Below are 20,095 nucleotides of genomic sequence, written 5' to 3'. Positions count from 1 at the left end.
GGCTTCGCTGCTTTCAAACAAGAGCATACACATCCATATTGTACACTTTACTAGGACCTGTCAGCCTCTGTTATTACTGTGCCAAAAACCAGGCTGCCAGTTGTACTAGTCCTTAATTATAGCTTTAAATAACTCCCTTTGTCCTCTCTTTCTCTTCTTCCCAGACTTCACTTTTTATAGTCCTCCATCCATCTTTCTCAGTCAGAGGTGCCTTAGACAAATGTATCAAAATGACAGCAACCAATGAAATCAAATTAAAAGCCTGTGGAATTACTACACATCGATACACCAGAGAGCTCTCTCAATGCATCAAAGAGACAAATAGACAATAAAACCTCAATAGAGAAGTGTGATAAAAGCCTAATGAAATTCTGAATTCTACTCATTTGTAATGAAATTAGACATGATATCTGTAAATAAATAAGTGAGTTTGTCTTCTCTCTCTGTGAAGACTTCAAAACACATCGTTCAATCATTTTTTAAACTGTATTGGTTATACTGAAATGATTTTTAATGCATGAGTTTCAAGCATAGCTTTAATGTATCTATCAGCATGAAACTGGCAAACAAGTGAGACCATGGTGCTGGAGTGTGGAGTTATACTTTGAACTTATATCCAGAGGTATCTTCTAGTTTGACAGTTGAACACTAGTCAAGAAAGAGAACTTAATTTATTTTTTCCTGGAAAAATGCTAAGCAACCTTTTTTAAAACACCCACATTTTACTTATTTTCCTTCTCATAATTAGGGGTGTAACAGTACACAAAAGTCACAGTTTAGTTCACACTGCAGTTTGGGCATTGCGTTTCGGTATGAGTATGGCCAAATAAGGGGGGGGGGGTAGTCTTAATTACATAAGACTATCCCAGGGCATTTTCATTTAATTTGGACAGACAGTTGTGTAAGTTACGGTATTGTGTGTTAATGAAGTAGTAAAGCAGGGGGCAAACAAGACTACAGTTACCATAGCAATATTAAAACTTATAAACTACTACAGTTCCCACAATACCATACTACTTCAACTGTGTACAGCTTAGGGTTTCCACGTGGCATGCATGCTTGTGAAATTGCCATATTTATCTTAATAGTGCATACCATGTATTCTCCATGCAACTGTGTGCACTGTGACCCCCATACTGTGACAATTCACTACGAATATCTGTATCATTACACCTCTACTCATAATACATTTCAGACCTTTCTTAATTGCTCCAAACTCAACAGGCTGTTTCTTTTTACTGTGTCAGATTCCCCACATCTTGCCCTGCAATAACTCTTCAACAGACTGTCTGCACCTCTTTCAACTTTAAAGTGAACAGATGGAATCCAAAATCAGAAAAGGACAAAAATATGTATACCATTCCTGAATCAGATTCGGCTTGTTTTTTAGGTACTTTTTTGTTCAAATCAAACATTTACATCTAATTTGTTTGATTTGTGTGACCTGGAAGTTGTTAAGTTATTAAGACTTATTTGTGTGTTGAACTTGATCAATTTTGTTTTAAGTAATTTGATATGGACATTTCCCCCCATAATGCTCTTTTGCTATAAGCTCTTAAGTGCCAAAGTGGTTGTCAGGGAAATGTGGCTACATTGCTGTCATTGTTAAGCAAGAGACCGAGATCATGTAGCTTTTTAAATGTGAACCCCTCCACTTGCTGTTTACCATGTTAGTAGTTATAAAACAATGTACATCTGCCATTTTACAACTCATGCTGCTTTTGTAAGTATTAGCCCAAATGATATTACAGTAAGAGAGGTAAGGATAAATGAAATTCTAAGAAGATGTTTTTGTACTCTTTTTTACTCTTTTTTTTTAATCTTCTGGTGACATCAATATTCTTTTAGATTTTGTTAGAAATTAAGGAAATATGTTTTTTTTTTTCAGCACAATTTGTCATCAATAAGTGAACTAAAAAATGTTGTAGTGGACCTGAGTTAATGTGTGAATAGACATAGAGACTGGTGGAAGAGTTATTTTTTTTTTACCATGTATGAAGTTATAATATAATGTTTGGTTGGTGTGGCGCAACAGATAACTCCACTACCTGCCAGTGAGCTACCACACCACGTGGGAGACTGGGGTTTGATTCCCGGTCTGGGTGACTGTGCTGCGCTACACCAATAAGAGTCCTTGGGCAAGACTCCTAACACTACATTGGTCCACCTCTGTAATATGAGTAACCTTGTAAGTCTCTCTGGATCAGCTAAATACCATAAATGTTAAATGTTAAATAATATTAAGGGATCATTTATTTGCTCTAAACCAATGATCACTGTTTAGTAATACAGAATTTATAATGATTAATTTATGAACATCTTTATCAGATAATTAAACAGCAATATGTTTAGTTTCTCTGAACAAGATGAAACTCTCCATAGTCAACTAAGACAACTTTTCATACAAAACACTGAAACTCCAAAACTGATCTTTTTGGCTAGCAAAACTGAGTTCAACCCCTGGTTAATTTTATTTATTTATTTATTTATTTACTATTTTTGATGTGAGCACAAAATAGCAAATGTAAACAGCTTATTCAGTTGTTGGATTCTCAATGGAATATGAACATAATAAATGATACACAGATTCAAAAACAGCTGAAGTGGGCTGAAGGTTTGCAATACGTAAACAGGTTCATGTCATTTTTCTGTCAAGTCATGACAAACTTTATTGTTTTTGCAGCTTAGTTTTAATAAATGCTATGTACAGACAACATTTGTCATGTAGATGACATGAACTCACAATTGCAAGCATTACACTGTTTTTAAATGCTAAAAGACCAAAAATGTGCAGCTGTGTCTAATAGAAAGAAAATGCACTAGTGTGTTCTATGTTGTGCAACAGCTGGTTTGGCTGTGAAGAATTGGGCCATAAAGAATTTCAAATCTGCATATCGCTATGGCTAATTTAAGGCCATTAAACTCTTTAATCTAAATATTTGTTTTTATATAATATGGAATATTCCATAATTACTAATGGAAATTGTTTGAATTATTCTCTAGGTTATTAAATTACGGAATGCATGCATAGAAGCACCGTTGGTTTAAAGGCTACAGGTTTCAGCTGAGGTAAATGGTGCTAAAACTGTCACAGAGACAGTTCATGACTTGAGCTGAATTCAGAATTTTTATGCATTCATCAGCTGGAACCTCTTCGTGTTTATAATTACCGTGTTCCCATGGCAATTCCAAGAAACTGTTACACTCACAAACCAAAATCATGCACGTCCCGGTTCTGTTCACATCCCACAATAACCTTCATTCGCTTTCATTTTTTGCTTTTGTTGCTCGAACCAGATGCAACTCTTGATGGTAATGATGTTCTCTGCCTAGCTCTCACTCTTTTAAACACACACACACATACTCTGTGCTGCACAGTAAGTCATTATCAGTAAGCTGAAATAACATGCTCTCTCTCTCTCTCTTTCTCTCCCTCCTGCCTCTCTCTCCTTGTTTGTCTGTATCGATTTGAGGCTTGTCGGATTGCTTTACAGCTCAGGTCTCAGCTCTCCTCCTCTATCCTGCTTATGAAACATGGCTGCTTGACAAACAGGGAGTATCCCAGGGTGCTTTGTGCCTTTGTCAGACCCTGACAGATCCTTCCAGAATGGCTGGGAAAGGTGTGACACTTAAATCAAATCAGCAGCATCACAAATCAATGCAGTAACCTTGGCCACTCGCCGCATCAACTGTGCAAAGCACAGCCCTCTTGAGTTAGCATATCCCCCCACTGCGGAGATTACCGGCACGCCGCCAGTTACACATTACTGTGGAGCCTCTCAATTTGAAATATCTCCATGGATACAATACTTTATAGCTGAAGGAACCTTTGAATATGAATACAATATGAAACGTTTAAAGGAGTTCCAAGCAAACAATATTTTCATGAAAAAATCTTACAAGTGCTACAGTATGAGCTTCAAACACAGGCCTTTTCATTTGATCTACTCTGCATTATAAGCAGTGCAGCAGGCTTTTGTTCATTTGCTAGAGTACCGCTTTAATTGACTCTTTGAAATGTACTCTTTAAGTACAGTATGGATGTCTATGCTTATTTACTGTACATGTGAGTGAATGTGTGTACGCAGATTTTATTCTTCATGACAAAAAAAGCCCATTGCAACGCCTCTGTTGCCTGCTCTTTCTGCCACCCGCATTAAATATGAAAGAGCAAGAGAATATAAATAAATAAATAGACAAACAAACAAATAAATAAGTAAAAACATGCAACTCTGCTCTCCAGAGAACAGCCATCCACAGCCCACAGCAAGTCCAGCATTCTTCTCTCTCACTCGCTCAACCTAAGCAACAAGCATTGCAGGTGGCTTGTCGTTTGCATTCTTATGACAATAGAAGAATGAATCACAGCGTCTCATCCAGCTCAGACAGTTATGTGAGGGAGATGTCACAGCCTGAAACAGCTAATTAGAATTAATTACTCTTAGGTTTGCTGGAGATGGTTGTTGGCAGTGTACAAAATGGTCTTCATGCACACATTTATATTCATAGTCCATAACCGAATTTGTGTCCAGGCGACTGGTGCTCAGAGTACTTCAGTTTACAAATGAGGCTAAACAGTGCTACGTAAGATTAAACAAGTCTAACTGAGGCCAAACAGTGCTAAATACAGCTAAAGATAGTAAAATAAGGATATAATAAGTAGAATACGGCTAAGCAATGTTAAAGAAGACGAAACAAGGTGAAATAAGGCTAAATTATGCTTAAGAAAAATGCCTAAACAATGAAATGTGTCAAAATAAGGGTAAGCAGTGCTAAATAAGACAAAATATGGCAAATAATGCTAAAAATGGCAAATGAAAAGCTACACGAGGCTCTAAAATGTGACATCTATGCGAAATAAGGCTAAACATGCTGAATAAGGCTAAACATGGCTAAACAAGACTAACAAGGGTAACTCCTGCTAAATAAGGCTAACAAGGGAAAATAAGATTGAAAGAAAGTCTATGACCAAATCAGGTGAAATAAATCAATAAATCAATGTAATGAGAAATAATAAGAGATTAGCCAAATACGGCTAAACAGTGCTAAATAAGGTCAAAGAAGAGTAAACTGAAATAATGCACTGTATTTACATAAAGCAAATAATTTCCAAATAATAATAATAATAATAATAATAATAATAATAATAACAGCCAGGCCACTGATAATACTTGTGTTGGAATGGAATGATGGTGGAACATGTTGTATTCCAGTGAAAATAATACACTCGTCTGAGTCCATGTAATTTCAGAGCATTGTTTTTTCAGTGTGCCTTTTACACCTCCTTGTGTGTTTCTGTGTGTGTGTTTGTGTATGGCCTCTCCTTTGGGAAATAAGCACAGGTAGCATGTGAAATCAGGCTGAATTGAAGGCTGCAGAGAGACTAATGTAATAAGACCACAACTCAGGCACAGCGACCCCCTAGCCTGCACTTCACGAATCTCTTATAACCCCAGGGACAGGTAGAATGAGTGTGTGTGGGTGTGTGTGTGTGTGAGAGAGTGAGCAAGAGAGTGTTTCAGTTTGTGTGTGTGTGTGTGAGAGAGTCTCTCACACAGGGGACATTATGAAAGCTGGAGAAGTGAGTGTATAATGAAACGATAGGGAAGCAAAAGCGCTGTAGAGAGTCACAGTGTATCAGCTAAAGGTTTTCGCTGCATCAATTTAGAAGTGAAGAATCAACAAGAATTCAAGGTTATTAGTAGAATTGATGTAACGATACACAAAGTTCACACTACGATACATATTGAGGCACAGCATATTTTCAGACAAACACGAGACACAAATATTAGCGCAGTTCCATGTAAAAGCATAATTAATTGTAAAAAACTCCAGATCACAATACAACAGATGCAAGTAAACATAATCACTAGAGGTGTAACAGTACATAAGTCACGATTTGGTTTGCAAAGGGAAAAAGCCAAAATGTACCTATGTTACCTTTCAATTAATTTTAACAAACAACGTTTTAACAAACCATCTAGTGCCGTAGTACAGTCCTCCCAGAGTAGTTAATACAGCCTAGCCAAGCCTGTAATGTGTTAACTAATTAAGTGTAAAGGTTAGCACATTCAATGTGTGTCCACACACACACACTACAACACCTACACACCCTACAGCACATCGTCCTGGTCTCGTCTGATCCACCATGGTTTCCCGATTAGGAAATAAGCCAGAACTTCAGCTGTTTTAAATTCAACTGTAAGAGACAGTGAGAGATAAAGAATAAAAAGAGGAAAATTATCATCTATGTGTGGCAGCGGAAGAGGGAGGAAAGGGCTGGGGGGACAAACAAGACTACAGTTATCACAGCAACACCTCTAAAAATGACTTGTGAAATTACCGTACTTACCCTAATAGTGTGTATTATGTATTATCTGTGCACCGAACCGTGACCATCACCATGATTTAACATCATTAAGCACTGATTTACCAAAACCGGTGTTGGGCAATATCTGTAAATTATACTGGACTTCTATGAGGAGAGCTTTGTAGATGTTGTAATGAATACAGTGATGTAAAAAACGCTACTTTTTTTATAAATGTTATTTATTTTATTAGTAGTAAAATAATAAAATAATAAATTATTAGTATTTATTCTTATATTTGTGTGTTTTACTGAGGAAATCAACTTACCGCCCAGAAGAGGAGCTTTTTATTTCTACTGCACAGGTGGCTAAAATCTTTGCACAGTACTGTAGAGCCACATATTCAGCATACAGCAGTTCAGCCCAGCCCATTCCTGCTAAAGTTTGAAGTAGTAATACAGGACCATTTACTAATACGTCTTAAAGGCACAGTCACAAAGCAGTACAGGCCTGTTTAATTCCATGGGATAATGAGATGTCTTATTTTTGGTGCAAACAACTATGAGTGAACCTCAGTGTAAATACATAAAAAATAGGAGGGGAAAGGCACAGGATAGGAGGTATGCTTTCATACAATATTACCATTACAAAATCATTACAACTGTGAGCATTAAAATGAACTGTATTCACAGTGCATATGGTCTCGCAACCCCCCTGTTGAAAAAATGCGTAACACTCCTAAATATGAAGATAACAGACTCCACACATCAGCTGTCCATCGTTGCTTTCCCTACACAGCACATTTGCCTGACTTCCTTTTCTCTATCAGTGGCTACATTTAGATGATAATTAATTACTTACAACCACAGCAGAGCTGTCAGGAGCCTCGGCACAATAAACAAATCAACGTTCCCTCTGCTCTGTCTCTCTCTCTCTCTCTCTCTCTCTCTCTCTGCAGGAGGAGCACAGTCAGTCAGGGATGCACATCCTAATTAGAGAAACAAAGAGCAAGAGAAACAAAAAAAAGTGGCTCTCCTGTGGTTTCACTGGTCCTTAATATGCACAGCTTCTCTCCATTCTGCAGCCATTACAGTAATTAGCCAGGGCCACTGATGCACCATCGCTATTGTCTAAGTACCACCTTCCCCTTATGCCCACTAAACATGGAGGGATGATAACCATGACTATTTTCAGTCCTCTCTCACCAGCGCCACTCTCCTGAAATCAACTGGCTACGGTATACATGATATGCCCAAATGTTTGTGGACACCCCTTCCAATGAATGCATTCAGCTACTTTAAGTTGTACCCATTGCTCACACAGATGTGCAAATGCACACACAAACAGCTTGTCTAGTCCCTGTAGAGAAGTACTGCCAATAGAATAATGCCCTCTGGAGCAGATAATCATGGACTTATTGGCACCACTCTGGAATGATGGTGCTCCTTCTAATATTTTTGGGATGGGTTGGGAGGTTGGGGATGAGGTGGGGTGGTGGTCATCCAACATCCTGACCTCACTAACACTTAAAGCAATCAAATACTCACAGCAGTGCTCTAAAAGCCTGGACAGTAGAGACAGTTACTCCAACAAAAGCAGGAAACAACGAATGAGCAGGTGTCCCAATACTTTCCTAATATAGTGTATATTGATTATAAGCTTTTCACTAGGTAGAGGTAAACAATGTGGTAAAATATATTATGATATTTAAAGACAGTTTCGTGATATATAATATTTATCACAATGTTTGACATGCAGACAAAATGCATCAGAAGATTTTTAAAAACTGATTTTCAAATAACTCTCTAATACTTGGTACAGTGATTTTTAAATCTGCTGCACTTCATCTAATTAAACAGCACTAATTACACTCTCTTTATTGCTTGTATTGCGATAATAATTGATCACGATTCCGATACATTCCAAGGTAAATGGACTAGTTTACAGAATGCTTTTTATTTTATTACAAAGAAAGCATTATTATTATTATTTTTACAACATTTTAAATCTGCTACATGCACAATTTGTCTGTCTGATTTGAGGGTCAAAATGTCATGATAAGTGCAAAATTTACATTCCTTTTGTTTATTTTTGGAAAGTGTACTTGAAATCGATCCATCAAAGATGAAATTATGATCACATATTAATATTCTAACTGCTGCTATTATTATTATTATTATTATTATTATTTTTATTATTATTTATAGTAGTAGTATTACCATTAGCATCATCTTTTTAGCACCATTACTTTTATTATTTCTACCACCACTAGTATGACTGTATCAGTACATCTAAGCATATTAACAGTTTTATGTGGTAGTATAGTGACTTTTTATCAATAATTTATAGTTCTGACCAGAGGAGGATTGATCACCCCTGGTTACTCTTGGTTCCTCCCAAGATTTCTTTCTCCAGCTCTGAGGGAGATTTTTCTTGCCACGTCCTTTGGCTTGCTCACTGGGGGTTTCATTGTCTTATTAACAGATTTCTGTTAAATCATCAGTTGCAGAAAACCCTATATAGAGGATGGATTTAATTTGACTAGGTCAAATGAGAAATTTATAACTGAGCAACTTTAAAAATGAGCTTGTACTGTTTCTTGTTCTGCAGTTATGAAGCAATATGTTGATCATGACTTACTTATCATGCTTACGTTAGGCTACATGTGAAGCCTATAGCCATCACTGCTTTTTACAGTTTGGCGTGATGCTTAAAATACTGCGACATTCCAGCTTCCTGCTCAGATATTGCTACAGCGTTCCCTGACATGTTGGCTATGAAATATTTCTATGTTTTTAGATGAAATGCATATATAAGCAGCTGCCTCTGGTACAGGGACACGTTAGTGACTCTGGGCAGCTACACAAGCATGAAGCAGAAATGTGCACTGAGACTGATCAGTATTTTGAAAACGGAAACTCCACAGACAAGACTGTCCTGTAAATGTCTGTTATGAACAGGATGATGCTCTATAGAGATGATACAGGGTCACACACTGAGGCAAGGTCAGTTATTATGCAGTTAAGGACACCAGTAATGTAACATGAATCTCTGCTCCTATGGAAACTAAATCATAACACCAGGACATCCTCCATAGACCTCGCTCTGCACGACCAGTATATGGATTTGTGCATGTGGCTGTGTGTGTTACATTTAAAGCAGAAAATTGGCCCTAAAAAATGATGGGCAAAAAATAGCAAAGCTACACATTCAAGAACAGCAAAATAAAAGTAAAGTATAAACTATATATAGAATTAATGAAAAGAGCTTAGGTTAAGGTGAAAGTTAAGGTCAGGATTAAGTTTAGCATTTCTTACACACATACACTCTTAAAACTAAAGATCCCAAAAAGGTTCCTGTCACAGTTCTGATGCACTGAAGGTCCTTTCATGATTAACCAATTGTAAAATGAGAGTGAAGAACCCTTTTAAATAATACTTGGCCTTGGCACATGATTCTCAGAAAAAGGTTCCATTAACCAGTGGAACCGTAAAAGGTTCTTCATGCATCTAATTTATGAAAGTGATCTTTAAAGAAACACCAATGGAAGTAAGCAAAGAGTAGATGTTCTGTGGCAATGCTGTAAAGAATCCTTTGGGCTCCTTTAGTTTAAACATCTTATTGCACAAATGGATGAATGACCTCACGGCTTGACAGTGTATAAAGAGAGAGAGAGAGAGAGAGAGAGAGAGAAAGAGAGAGAGAGAAATAGAACAAGACGTGGGTGAGAGAGAGCAACCTATTTATATGCCGCTGACCGTGAACTGTAATGTTGGATTTGTTACATGGAGAGAAATCTCTTGGTATGATACTGTTGTCATCCATGTTCTGCTATCTGCAGCTGAAGGTGAAGGACCCAACGCTGCTGGAGTAAGATTTCCATGCTGAGCAGGTAAAGGCCAGGAAACATGCTGGGGGTCATGTCCAGCTGAGGGTTCCTATGCTCCTATCTGGTCTTAGGAGGCCTGCAGAAACAGCCTGAACCTTAGATCCAGAGTCAGAGACACACTACACTCTGTTCTACATGAGCACACACCACACTACTGCTAAACCAATTTATCAAACCAGACCTCTCTAACCTGAGAGAGAGAGGAAGGGAGAGAGAGAGAGAGAGAGAGAGAGAGAGAGAGAGAGAGTGAGGCCTCTATAAAAGATGCACAAGTAAGGATGGGTGTGAATTCAGGTGTAGTGTGGGTGGGGAAAAGTCTTTGTGGGTGCAGTTTGACTGAGCATAGGATTTCCAACAGGAAAATAAAAGAGTGATGTAAAAAACATGCAGCATTGGAAAGATTACAGCTAAACATGTATTATCATTAGCCCTGTCCAGTGTGGACCTACTGAGTATATATATATATATATATATATATATATATATATATATATATATATATATATATATATATATATATATATAGAGAGAGAGAGAGAGAGAGAGAGAGAGCAATTATGACTTAGTTATGACAGTTATTTAAGATAATTCTTTATTAGTCCCACAGTGGGGAAACTCACAGTAATACACAAACATCAGCACAATATTTGCTCTTTTAGGTTTTTCTTTAAAGCAACACTATATAGCATTTTTACATTAAAATAACAGCTTCAAAATCAATGTGATGCTCTGCTGACTGGTAAAAGGAGGAATAGCTAGGGTTAGAACTGTATAACATTTGTTTAAAATGACTGTACCATACCAGTCCACGTGCTTCTTTCATTTTCAGTGATGATTCTGTCTCTGTCCAAAAAAACACAAATTACACTTCTCAGCTGTAGTTTTACTGTGAACAAGTAACTAAAAAATAAAAATGACTGGCACCCTTAAATGTTCATCTAAATACAACTATTATCATTACTATCTTAAATGATATTAAATAAAACTATTATGTCATATAATAACATTTCATCACACTTACATTTGTGCCTTGAGAAAAAAAATGTGTGGACTTGGATAAGATTAAGTAACTAATGGCAAATGCAGCAAACCCTTGCTGATGTTAAAGAAAGCTTTTAATGCTTATAACTAATGCAAGATTTCATACACAGTGTGAAGAATCAACAAAGTATCAAGGGCAAATCCAAGTTCTGAGTTACACCACTTCAAAAAGCACTACTCCTCAACATCTCCACTGCAACATGTGATTTGAAACAGTTGCCAGAAGAAAGTCCATACTACTGCAGAGGTATCCACTGAGTCTGCAGTTGGCCAAATGCTCTTTGCAACTCGGAGCACATGCTGAGGTCAGATAAGACTCAAACTGAACTTTTTAACCAGGTTTCACAGGAAGCAGGGGAGGTGCATGTGGGAGATCTTTGATATTCGTGGGATGCTGATGTTTTTAGGGCTCTTGGGAAGATGAATGGAACAAATTTTACTATATATTTTCAAGAGTGCAAAATGACTTTAACTAAAAACATGGGCAGCTCTGTCAAAACAAAGTTTTTAAAAGTTTTGTAGTCTTAGGATTTGAGCTGATAAACCTAATGGAGTAATGGTTCAAGATCTCTCCCGGTGTGTTTGCCAATACAGCACTAGCAGGTCTGGGATATGTGTCTGATATTAACTGGACAGTCTGTTCTCATAGTCAACATGTTGGATTTCAGAGAATGTTCAGGTGGGAAGACTTAAAGGGAGTACCCTGGTGAGTGCCTTCTGGCAGTGGTCTGAGGAGGGACAAACTATCAGTGACAGGGTGTTGGGAGCCCAAGGCTCATCGATGTGAGAGGGAAACTAAGGTTGTCCCGCCTGGTCTAACCGTCAGAAATCTTACTATGGCACAAGTAAGTTGTTTAATGATAGCTATGGGAGTAGCGCCACCCCCTGCTGTGTATGGTGAGGCATAGCCATGGGCCGCTCATAGTGCATATGCTAACCACCGCACACCTTCGAATCCTGTGATATTTCTTTTACATCGTATGGATGACCAGGGTATGTGTGCAACGTTAACTTGTGGGATGTATTGTGGGAAGTTCAAACCACCTCAGAACACATTACATGGTCATAATGTTTTGGCTCGTCAGTGCATGTATAATTAGATGTCTAGATGTCTATTTTATGCTGCTGATTTAATTGTATAAAAATATAGTTCCTTCCTACATATCAAAGCTCAGAGCCCGTGAGAGCAGAACTGGCCTTGCTCCCTCCAGGTGGGTAGATGGCCCTCTCTCTACCCAGTGAGATATGACAGAGGTGCCTGCTAGCCAATGTATTAGAGATGGGTACCTGGCACTTTCCTCCAAGTGTGTTGTTTGTGGTTGCATCTGTGCCTGTAGGAGCATCACATGTGATAGGGGGAGAGTACTAACGAGTGGATTGGGTAATTGGTAATCTAAGAATTTAAAATAATAATAATAATAATAATAATAATAATAATAATAGGAATAATAGGAATAATAATAATCATAGTTAACAATTAAATAATAAATAACAATAACAACAAAACACTTTACTGCATTATTCTTTAGAAAACCATGTTTTCGAAAGCCCTTCACTGGAATCAAACTTTTACAGAAGTGGTTCTATGGTGTCACTCAAAGAACCTTTGTTATATAAGCATGTGCAAAGCGTGTAAGTGTGATGTTTGACTCAATTCCGGAGTAGAACCTCTCTGTGAATGATTCTTACTGTGTAAAGGTATAGCATTTGGTTTCTTTGAACAACTTATCTTACATCTGATAAGCCCTGTTGTTGCTGACGTGCTGGAGCTAGAGTTGCAGACCTTTGTGGAAGCTTTTAGGGATAATTTTCTTATGAATGCATACAACTGAGTGCCTCTTTCTGTAATGGCATTGCTCCATTTACAGTAAACTGTCAAAATGAAAGGTTCCAACAAGGATTCTTTGGAGCAATGCCACAGAAGAACCACATTTGGCTCCATAAAGGAATTTTCAGTGGATGGCTCTTGATGTGGACGTGGTGTGTGCTGGAGCTTTTTAAGCTTTTGAAATGCTCCACATGAAGTAAAGATTCAACACAAATTAAAGGTCTTTCCTAAACTCTACAAGAAACCCTTTTAGCCACCTTAGTTTGTAAGTATATAGAGCAGCACATTCAAACAAGAACTGATTAGGAACCTTTAGTACAGCAGTACAACAAAGAAGATGACACTATATAAGTGGTCTGTTGGTACACTGCTCACTGCTCAATCATCTTCTATAAACTCACAATGGCAAAAAAATCCATACACCTAATTGTGAATAATGATAATAGCACTGGTTCAGAAGACAGTACAGTTTAGACTGTACTTAATGACCTCCCGACGGGACAACTAGACATTCTAACAGGCTTTGACAACCCACAAGTTAATCATTTGTCAGCTAATTTAAAGAACCGTTTAGCGCTGATCTATAGCAGCTCCAAAAGACCGTCAGATCTTTTCAGATCATTGTATCTTCAAGCTTGATACTTGCTTTATAGAGAACATCTGATAAAAGAAATGAATGATTAAAAAGAAGCCCCAAAACCTCAGCTTGACAGCACTCATGTTGATATTTTCTGCCTGTGATGTATCAAGAATGCCTATCGCGCGGTCACGCGCGCAGCTGTCGGGCTCTCCGATCACAGCCTCGTGCACCTCATTCCAACCTACCGGCAGAAACTCAAAACCAACAAGCCGGTCATCACAACAGTGAAGAGGTGGACCAGTGGAGACATTGAGAAGCTGCAGGGCTGCTTCGAATCCACAGACTGGGCTGTGTTTGAGGAGGCGACAGACGGACTGGACGAATACACAGACACTGTGACGTCATACATCAGTTTCTGTGAAGACAGCTGTATCTCAACTAAATCACAGGTGAGATACAGTAACAACAAACCCTGGTTTACTGCAGAACTCAAACAGCTTCGGAGGGAAAAGGAGGAAGCGTTCAGGAGTGGTGATAGAACTGTCTTTAAGGAGGCCAAATACAGACTGGAGAAAGGGATTAGAGCTGCGAAGAGCAAGTACTCAGAGCAGCTGAACAGACACATCACTGCTAACGACCCATCTTCAGCCTGGAAAGGCCTACAGCTTCTCACTGGTCACAAGGTGAGAAAGACCCCCCTCCTCCTGAACGACCGACACCTCACCAACGACCTGAATGAGTTCTACTGCAGATTTGAACTCACAAAAGACAATCAGACCGTCTACCACCCATCACCCCCCTCCACCTCCACCCCCACACTGGCCCTCTCACCTCTGCCTCCTGCTCATCTCTGCATCAACCGGCAGGATGTTCACAGGCTCTTCAGCAGACAGAAGGTGAGGAAAGCCCCCGGGCCCGACTCAGTCTCTCCATCCACCCTAAAACACTGCTGTGACCAACTAGCTCCAGTGTTTACGGACATTTTTAACAGATCACTGGAACTCTGCTCTGTTCCAGCCTGCTTCAAAACCTCCACCATCATTCCAGTTCCCAAGAAATCCACCATCACCGGACTGAATGACTACAGGCCTGTCGCCCTGACCTCTGTAGTCATGAAGGTCTTTGAACGCCTGATCCTAGCCCACCTGAAGTCCATCACAGATCCCCTGCTGGACCCCCTGCAGTTTGCGTACCGAGCAAACAGGTCTGTCGATGATGTGGTCAACCTGACCCTGCACTTTATCCTGCAACATCTCGACAGCCATGGAAACTATGCTAGGGTTTTGTTTGTGGACTTTAGCTCGGCCTTTAACACTGTTGTGCCGCAGCTTCTTCAGGCCAAGCTCTCCCAGCTGTCAGTGCCAGACTCCATGTGTCGGTGGATCGTGGATTTTCTGACAGACAGGAGACAGCAGGTGCGGCTGGGGAAGCACACTTCAGACCTCCGGACACTCAGTACTGGAGTCCCTCAGGGTTGTGTTCTTTCACCCCTTCTCTTTAGCCTCTACACTAATGACTGTGTCTCCAAAGATCCAGCTGTAAAGATCCTGAAATTTGCAGATGACTCCACTCTGGTGGGCCTCATAGCCAACGGTGATGAGTCTGCTTACAGAAAGGAAATTGAGCAGCTGGTGTCCTGGTGCAGCAACAACCACCTGCTGCTAAACACAGAAAAGACTGTAGAGATGGTGGTGGACTTCCGACGCAATCCACCCACCCTTCCCCCCCTCCACATCAACAACACTGCAGTATCAATGGTGGAGTCACTCAAGTTCCTGGGCACCACCATTTCCAGAGACTTGAAATGGGAGAAAAACACCATCTCCATCATCAAGAAAGCTCAACAAAGAATGTACTTCTTGAGACAGCTCAAGAAATTCAACCTGCCACAGACCCTGATGATCCAGTTCTACACAGCGATCATCGAGTCCATTATCACAGCCTCCATAACTATCTGGTTTGGTTCCTCCACCTCACAAGAAAGAACCAAACTCCAGCGCATCATCAGGACAGCAGAGAGGATCATAGGATGTAACCTGCCATCACTTCAGCAGATCTACTCCAGCAGGATGAGGAAGCGGGCTGGCAAGATTACATCTGACCCCTCACATCCTGGACACCTCCTCTTCCAGGCACTCCCCTCGGGTAGAAGACTGCGGTCCATCAAAACCAGCACAACACGTCATGCTAACAGCTTCTTCCCCAGAGCTGTAGCGCTCCTCAATCACAGTGGTCACCTCCCACTGTAAACCTCTAAACTTACAACTGAACTGTACCAAACCGGACTGAACAGTTATTTGCACTCTGCCTATTTTGCACTATGACTATTTGCACACCTGTACAGATGTTCTTTTCTTTTCTGTAAATACATCTTTCAGCTCTTTATTACCTTTATTACCTTTAGTACTTTCTACTTTTTTTAATTTATCCCCTACCCTATTTATTGTTTAGTGTAATTTTCCTTTAGTTTAAGACTGTGTTCTGTGTTTCTTTGTTACTTGTCATACGTGTTGCTCTCACCAAGACAAATTCCTTGTATGGGTAACATACTTGGTGAAATAAAGAGATTCTGATTCTGATTCTGATTCTGATTCTAAATGTGTCTGGATGAGTCTGGAGTTTGGAACAGCAGGGAGTGTGGTTACTGAATATTCATGAGAGAATTATGTGTTAGGACATCTTGCAGCTATACTGTGATACTGCAGGTCTGTGACCATTTAAAATACTAGGGATGAATGGAACACAGTGGGAAACAATGGTGTAGGTTCAAGCTTAATCCTATGGGAAATATATGTTCCTTCCACAAGGATTTCCTAGATAGCCTTTTCTTTATTAAATGGTGGTCTACAAGACCACAGATGACATCAAAGACATTGATACGAAACAGAATGAAAGAAATCTAAAACTATCACCATTGTGATTTTCACTAACACCAAAATGTGCTACACTTCCAGACTGATGACCGTATATTGAGAATATAATATGTATGTTTGAACTATAACTGTAAGGGCAGTAGATCTCAGAACATTGCAGAAACCTGCTCGTTGATCTGAACTGATCTGAAGTGAATTTCTTTCATCTGGCCACCTCATTTGCCATCTTTTATCATCCTTGCATTGATCCATAGACCTATTATCAATGGAGGGACACTGAATTAATTCTTGGCGGCGAATCAGGAGGACTAAAAGTCGCGCCTTTATGTCACTGAAAAGTGCAGAGAATCCAACTGACACTGTAGGTAGTGCTGCATCTAAAGCTATGTTTCTCTCTTTAAATTCAGATGTCTTATTTTTATGTTCTTTATGCATTTAGATGCAGCACTGCATACATCTGTACTTCTGATGCACTGTTATGATTATGGTGATTTTATAATATTGCAGAGTGGTGTAATAGTCTGTTGTTTTGACTGATTTGAATCGACACATTGCTCCATCATTCAGAGTACAGCATTATAGCAAATGTTTATGTCCATCAGCATGTGCTTGGAAGTGAGTTCACTAGTGAGAGATTTCCATGTTTTGCTTGTTCATGGTGGCTTATGTTTTTTTATGGGTTGCATATCGTCACTGTCATACAATAACCTTGTATCTCCAAAATCATAACTTTAACAGAGGAGAAAACCCTTCTAAACTTTCAATGGAAGTCAATGTAAAATATTTTTATTAAAGATTTTATTTGTCAATTTTTAATTTTTACATTTCGGTACAACGTAAAGACCCGCTAGTAAGTTTGCATAATATATATATTATAATGTATATATATATATATACAACAACAACAACAACAACAACGCTTCCAAGGCTATATATATATATATATATATATATATATATATATATATATATATATATATATATGCTCTCTAGCAACTAGCCTAAACAGGCTGCACCTCAAAACGACAGGGTTTACCTAAACAACGACCGATCCTGAAAGTAGGCCAGCGCAATACAGCCAGAGAGACATGTTATTGGAAACGTCAAAAAGTTGAAATTGATCGATAACCCTACCGAGACCAGCAGCGTTCATTCATCAGCCCCGCCCCTTCGCGTCAAGTGGGATTCTTCATAACTGGGCAAGGCGACCATCACTCTCATTTCGCCTCTTTCAGCACTAATGCAGCGAACAGCGCAGCTTACCGTTGCCTGATATGTGGTTGTCCACCTCGATGCCTCCACCTGCCTGAGAAGCGGCGCTTAGTTGAAGGAAAAGTCCCACATAATGTGAAATCCACACCAGCGCTCCAAACGGCCCCATTTCGGATTTCTGACGCTCTTCACCAAGAGTTAGGCTAGTTCAGACGCAGCCCACACATGAGGCGATGTACGGCCAAATGATAGGTATTCCGTCCAGGGGCGCTGCTATCCTCCTGTCCTCCGCGGAGAGGGGGTTAGAGGTGCAGGGGAGGAAAGAGAAAACAGTGGAAGTGTCGCTGGATCGCCTCCGCCTGACTTGCCGAAACACACTTTCTCCGTTTCCTCCCACCGCCTCGCTCCGGTGCCCACGAATTAGCGAGCGGCGCGACTGTGGCGGAGGGAGAAAGGCGCGAGGAGGAGGAGGAGGGGGGTGGGGAGGAGGAGTGAGTAGGCTGGGCTCTGCTGTATAATCAATTAGGCGGAGTGATACCAGGAGGTAATTAATTCATTAAACATTTAAAGCACACTGAGACTCGGGTTTAAATTTCACCTGGAAAAAAAAAGGTTCGTAGCCCTGGCTAATTTGTCAAATAGACTGTGCGCACTGTGTGTATGTGTATGTATGTGTGTGTATGTGTGTGTGCTCAGGAGATTTTCATTTTGAACGCAGAACAAATGCAATTAACAATCTGAAAATGATCACAGCCTTGGATGTTCAGTTAAATGAATTGTATTAGCGACATGGAAAGACGGCCAGGCCTTTATGGGAACTCATTTTGCTCATTTTAATCTAGGCTATAGTCTGTTAGAGAGGGAGGGCTGAGCAGACTGATATCAGAGTCACAAAGCAACGACTTCTTAATTAAGTTTTAATCAGTGTGAAATTATTCATTCACACTCTTTGTGGTGTAAAGCAGCTGTGTGACTGTGCTGGGTGTTCAGGTGTCGCAGGCTGCTTTCAAACCTGCACGTGACAATCCACTTCCTATCTTTTCATCCCTAGTGTTTGTAGCCCACTTAGCACTAGAACCAAGGGGTCACTGGCAATACATGCTCCCTTCAGTTCTCCTTCAGTGTTTTAATTAATCGCACACATAGTGCACACACTGACAAGGCCACCAGCCTCTCCAACATCAGAAGACTGCTCATGCCACTTGACAGATACAAGCAAGAGTGGGAACTTTCCGGCTATAGCAGTGCCATCACGACCAGATGTTTGAATTTGGTGCCATTACACCCTGTGCTTTCAGATCCACTGGGATGTCATGTCAGGGACACTGGGAATTGACTGGGTATGACTGCACCACAGTTAGCCCACTTCTAGACTTCGGAGAGTGGTCACTCACATGGAAGCTGCACTGCGGCAGAGGATATTTCACCTCCTAACAACACAAAGGCTGGTCAGGACAGAAAGTCACACTAGCGTGCATATGGGCCAGTGGTCACCAGTCCTGGTCTTTGAGTACCTCTGCACTTAACTCAGAAAGGGCTTGATAAAGAAACGGTTCAGGGAATTTATTTTTAACTTTTTCCTATATCTAGTTGATCGGCCTAGACATGTGTGATGCGATGAGGCTAAGGCCCTAACAAAGACAACAAGTCAACTTCTCACAAACAGGTCTTCACTGAGGTCACACAGACAGGTCAGTGTGGATTAAGACACAGTGGGTCAGATTCATAAAACACACTGCCAGACTTACTGTGATGTTGGGGACACATGTGTTATTGTGGTAAGACATTTTTTCATTTAGAAATGAAGAAAACCGGTGTGGTTTATTGTGTACGTGATACCAATCACTGCCATCCGTTGTCCTCATTTCTATTTGCCTTCAGGAATTCATAACACCACATCATACAAAAAATCTTTGTGGAAGAGTTCCACGTTTATGTTGCATTTACATTTACATTGATGGCACTTAGCTGATGCTCTTATCCAGAGCGACTTGCAAGGTTCCTCGCATTAATGTAGTGTTAGGAGTCTTGCCCAAGGACTCTTATTGGTATAGTGCAGTATAGTCACCCAGACCGTGAATAGAACCCCAGTCTTCCACATGGAGTGGTAGCTCAATGGCGGGTAGTGGTGTTCTCTGCTGCACCACACCAACCAACATTAACCCTTAATATGTGTGAAAGTTTGGATCACATACCATTCATGCATTCTTTTAATCGACAACACAACACTGTGAATTTTTGTCCATTGACCTGCTCACAAGATTGGACACGTTTTACAGATATCTGCAAAAATGTAACTAGTGAATTAAGTTTGAGTGGAGATTAGATTCAGTGATCCAGCTTAAAATGTTGTGCTATGACCTG

The 20,095-nt window shown here is 40.0% G+C and overlaps 1 protein-coding gene across 1 annotated transcript in view; it reads right to left on the bottom strand.

The window, feature by feature from the left end:
• The window catches only part of LOC140560266 (V-set and transmembrane domain containing 2 like), a 32,679-nt gene extending 14,502 nt beyond the window's left edge, over positions 1 to 18,177 (bottom strand). The window contains exon 1 of the mRNA XM_072684594.1: positions 17,783 to 18,177. Coding sequence (XP_072540695.1) covers positions 17,783 to 17,900 — 118 coding nt within the window. The 5' untranslated portion in view covers positions 17,901 to 18,177. The remainder of the gene's footprint in view (positions 1 to 17,782) is intronic.
• Positions 18,178 to 20,095: the final 1,918 nt, after the last annotated feature.

The sequence above is a fragment of the Salminus brasiliensis genome, chromosome 7 (genome assembly GCF_030463535.1).
Source record: "Salminus brasiliensis chromosome 7, fSalBra1.hap2, whole genome shotgun sequence".
In the NCBI taxonomy this organism is placed as follows: domain Eukaryota; kingdom Metazoa; phylum Chordata; class Actinopteri; order Characiformes; family Bryconidae; genus Salminus; species Salminus brasiliensis.
This window is presented reverse-complemented; position numbering and strand designations above follow the sequence as displayed.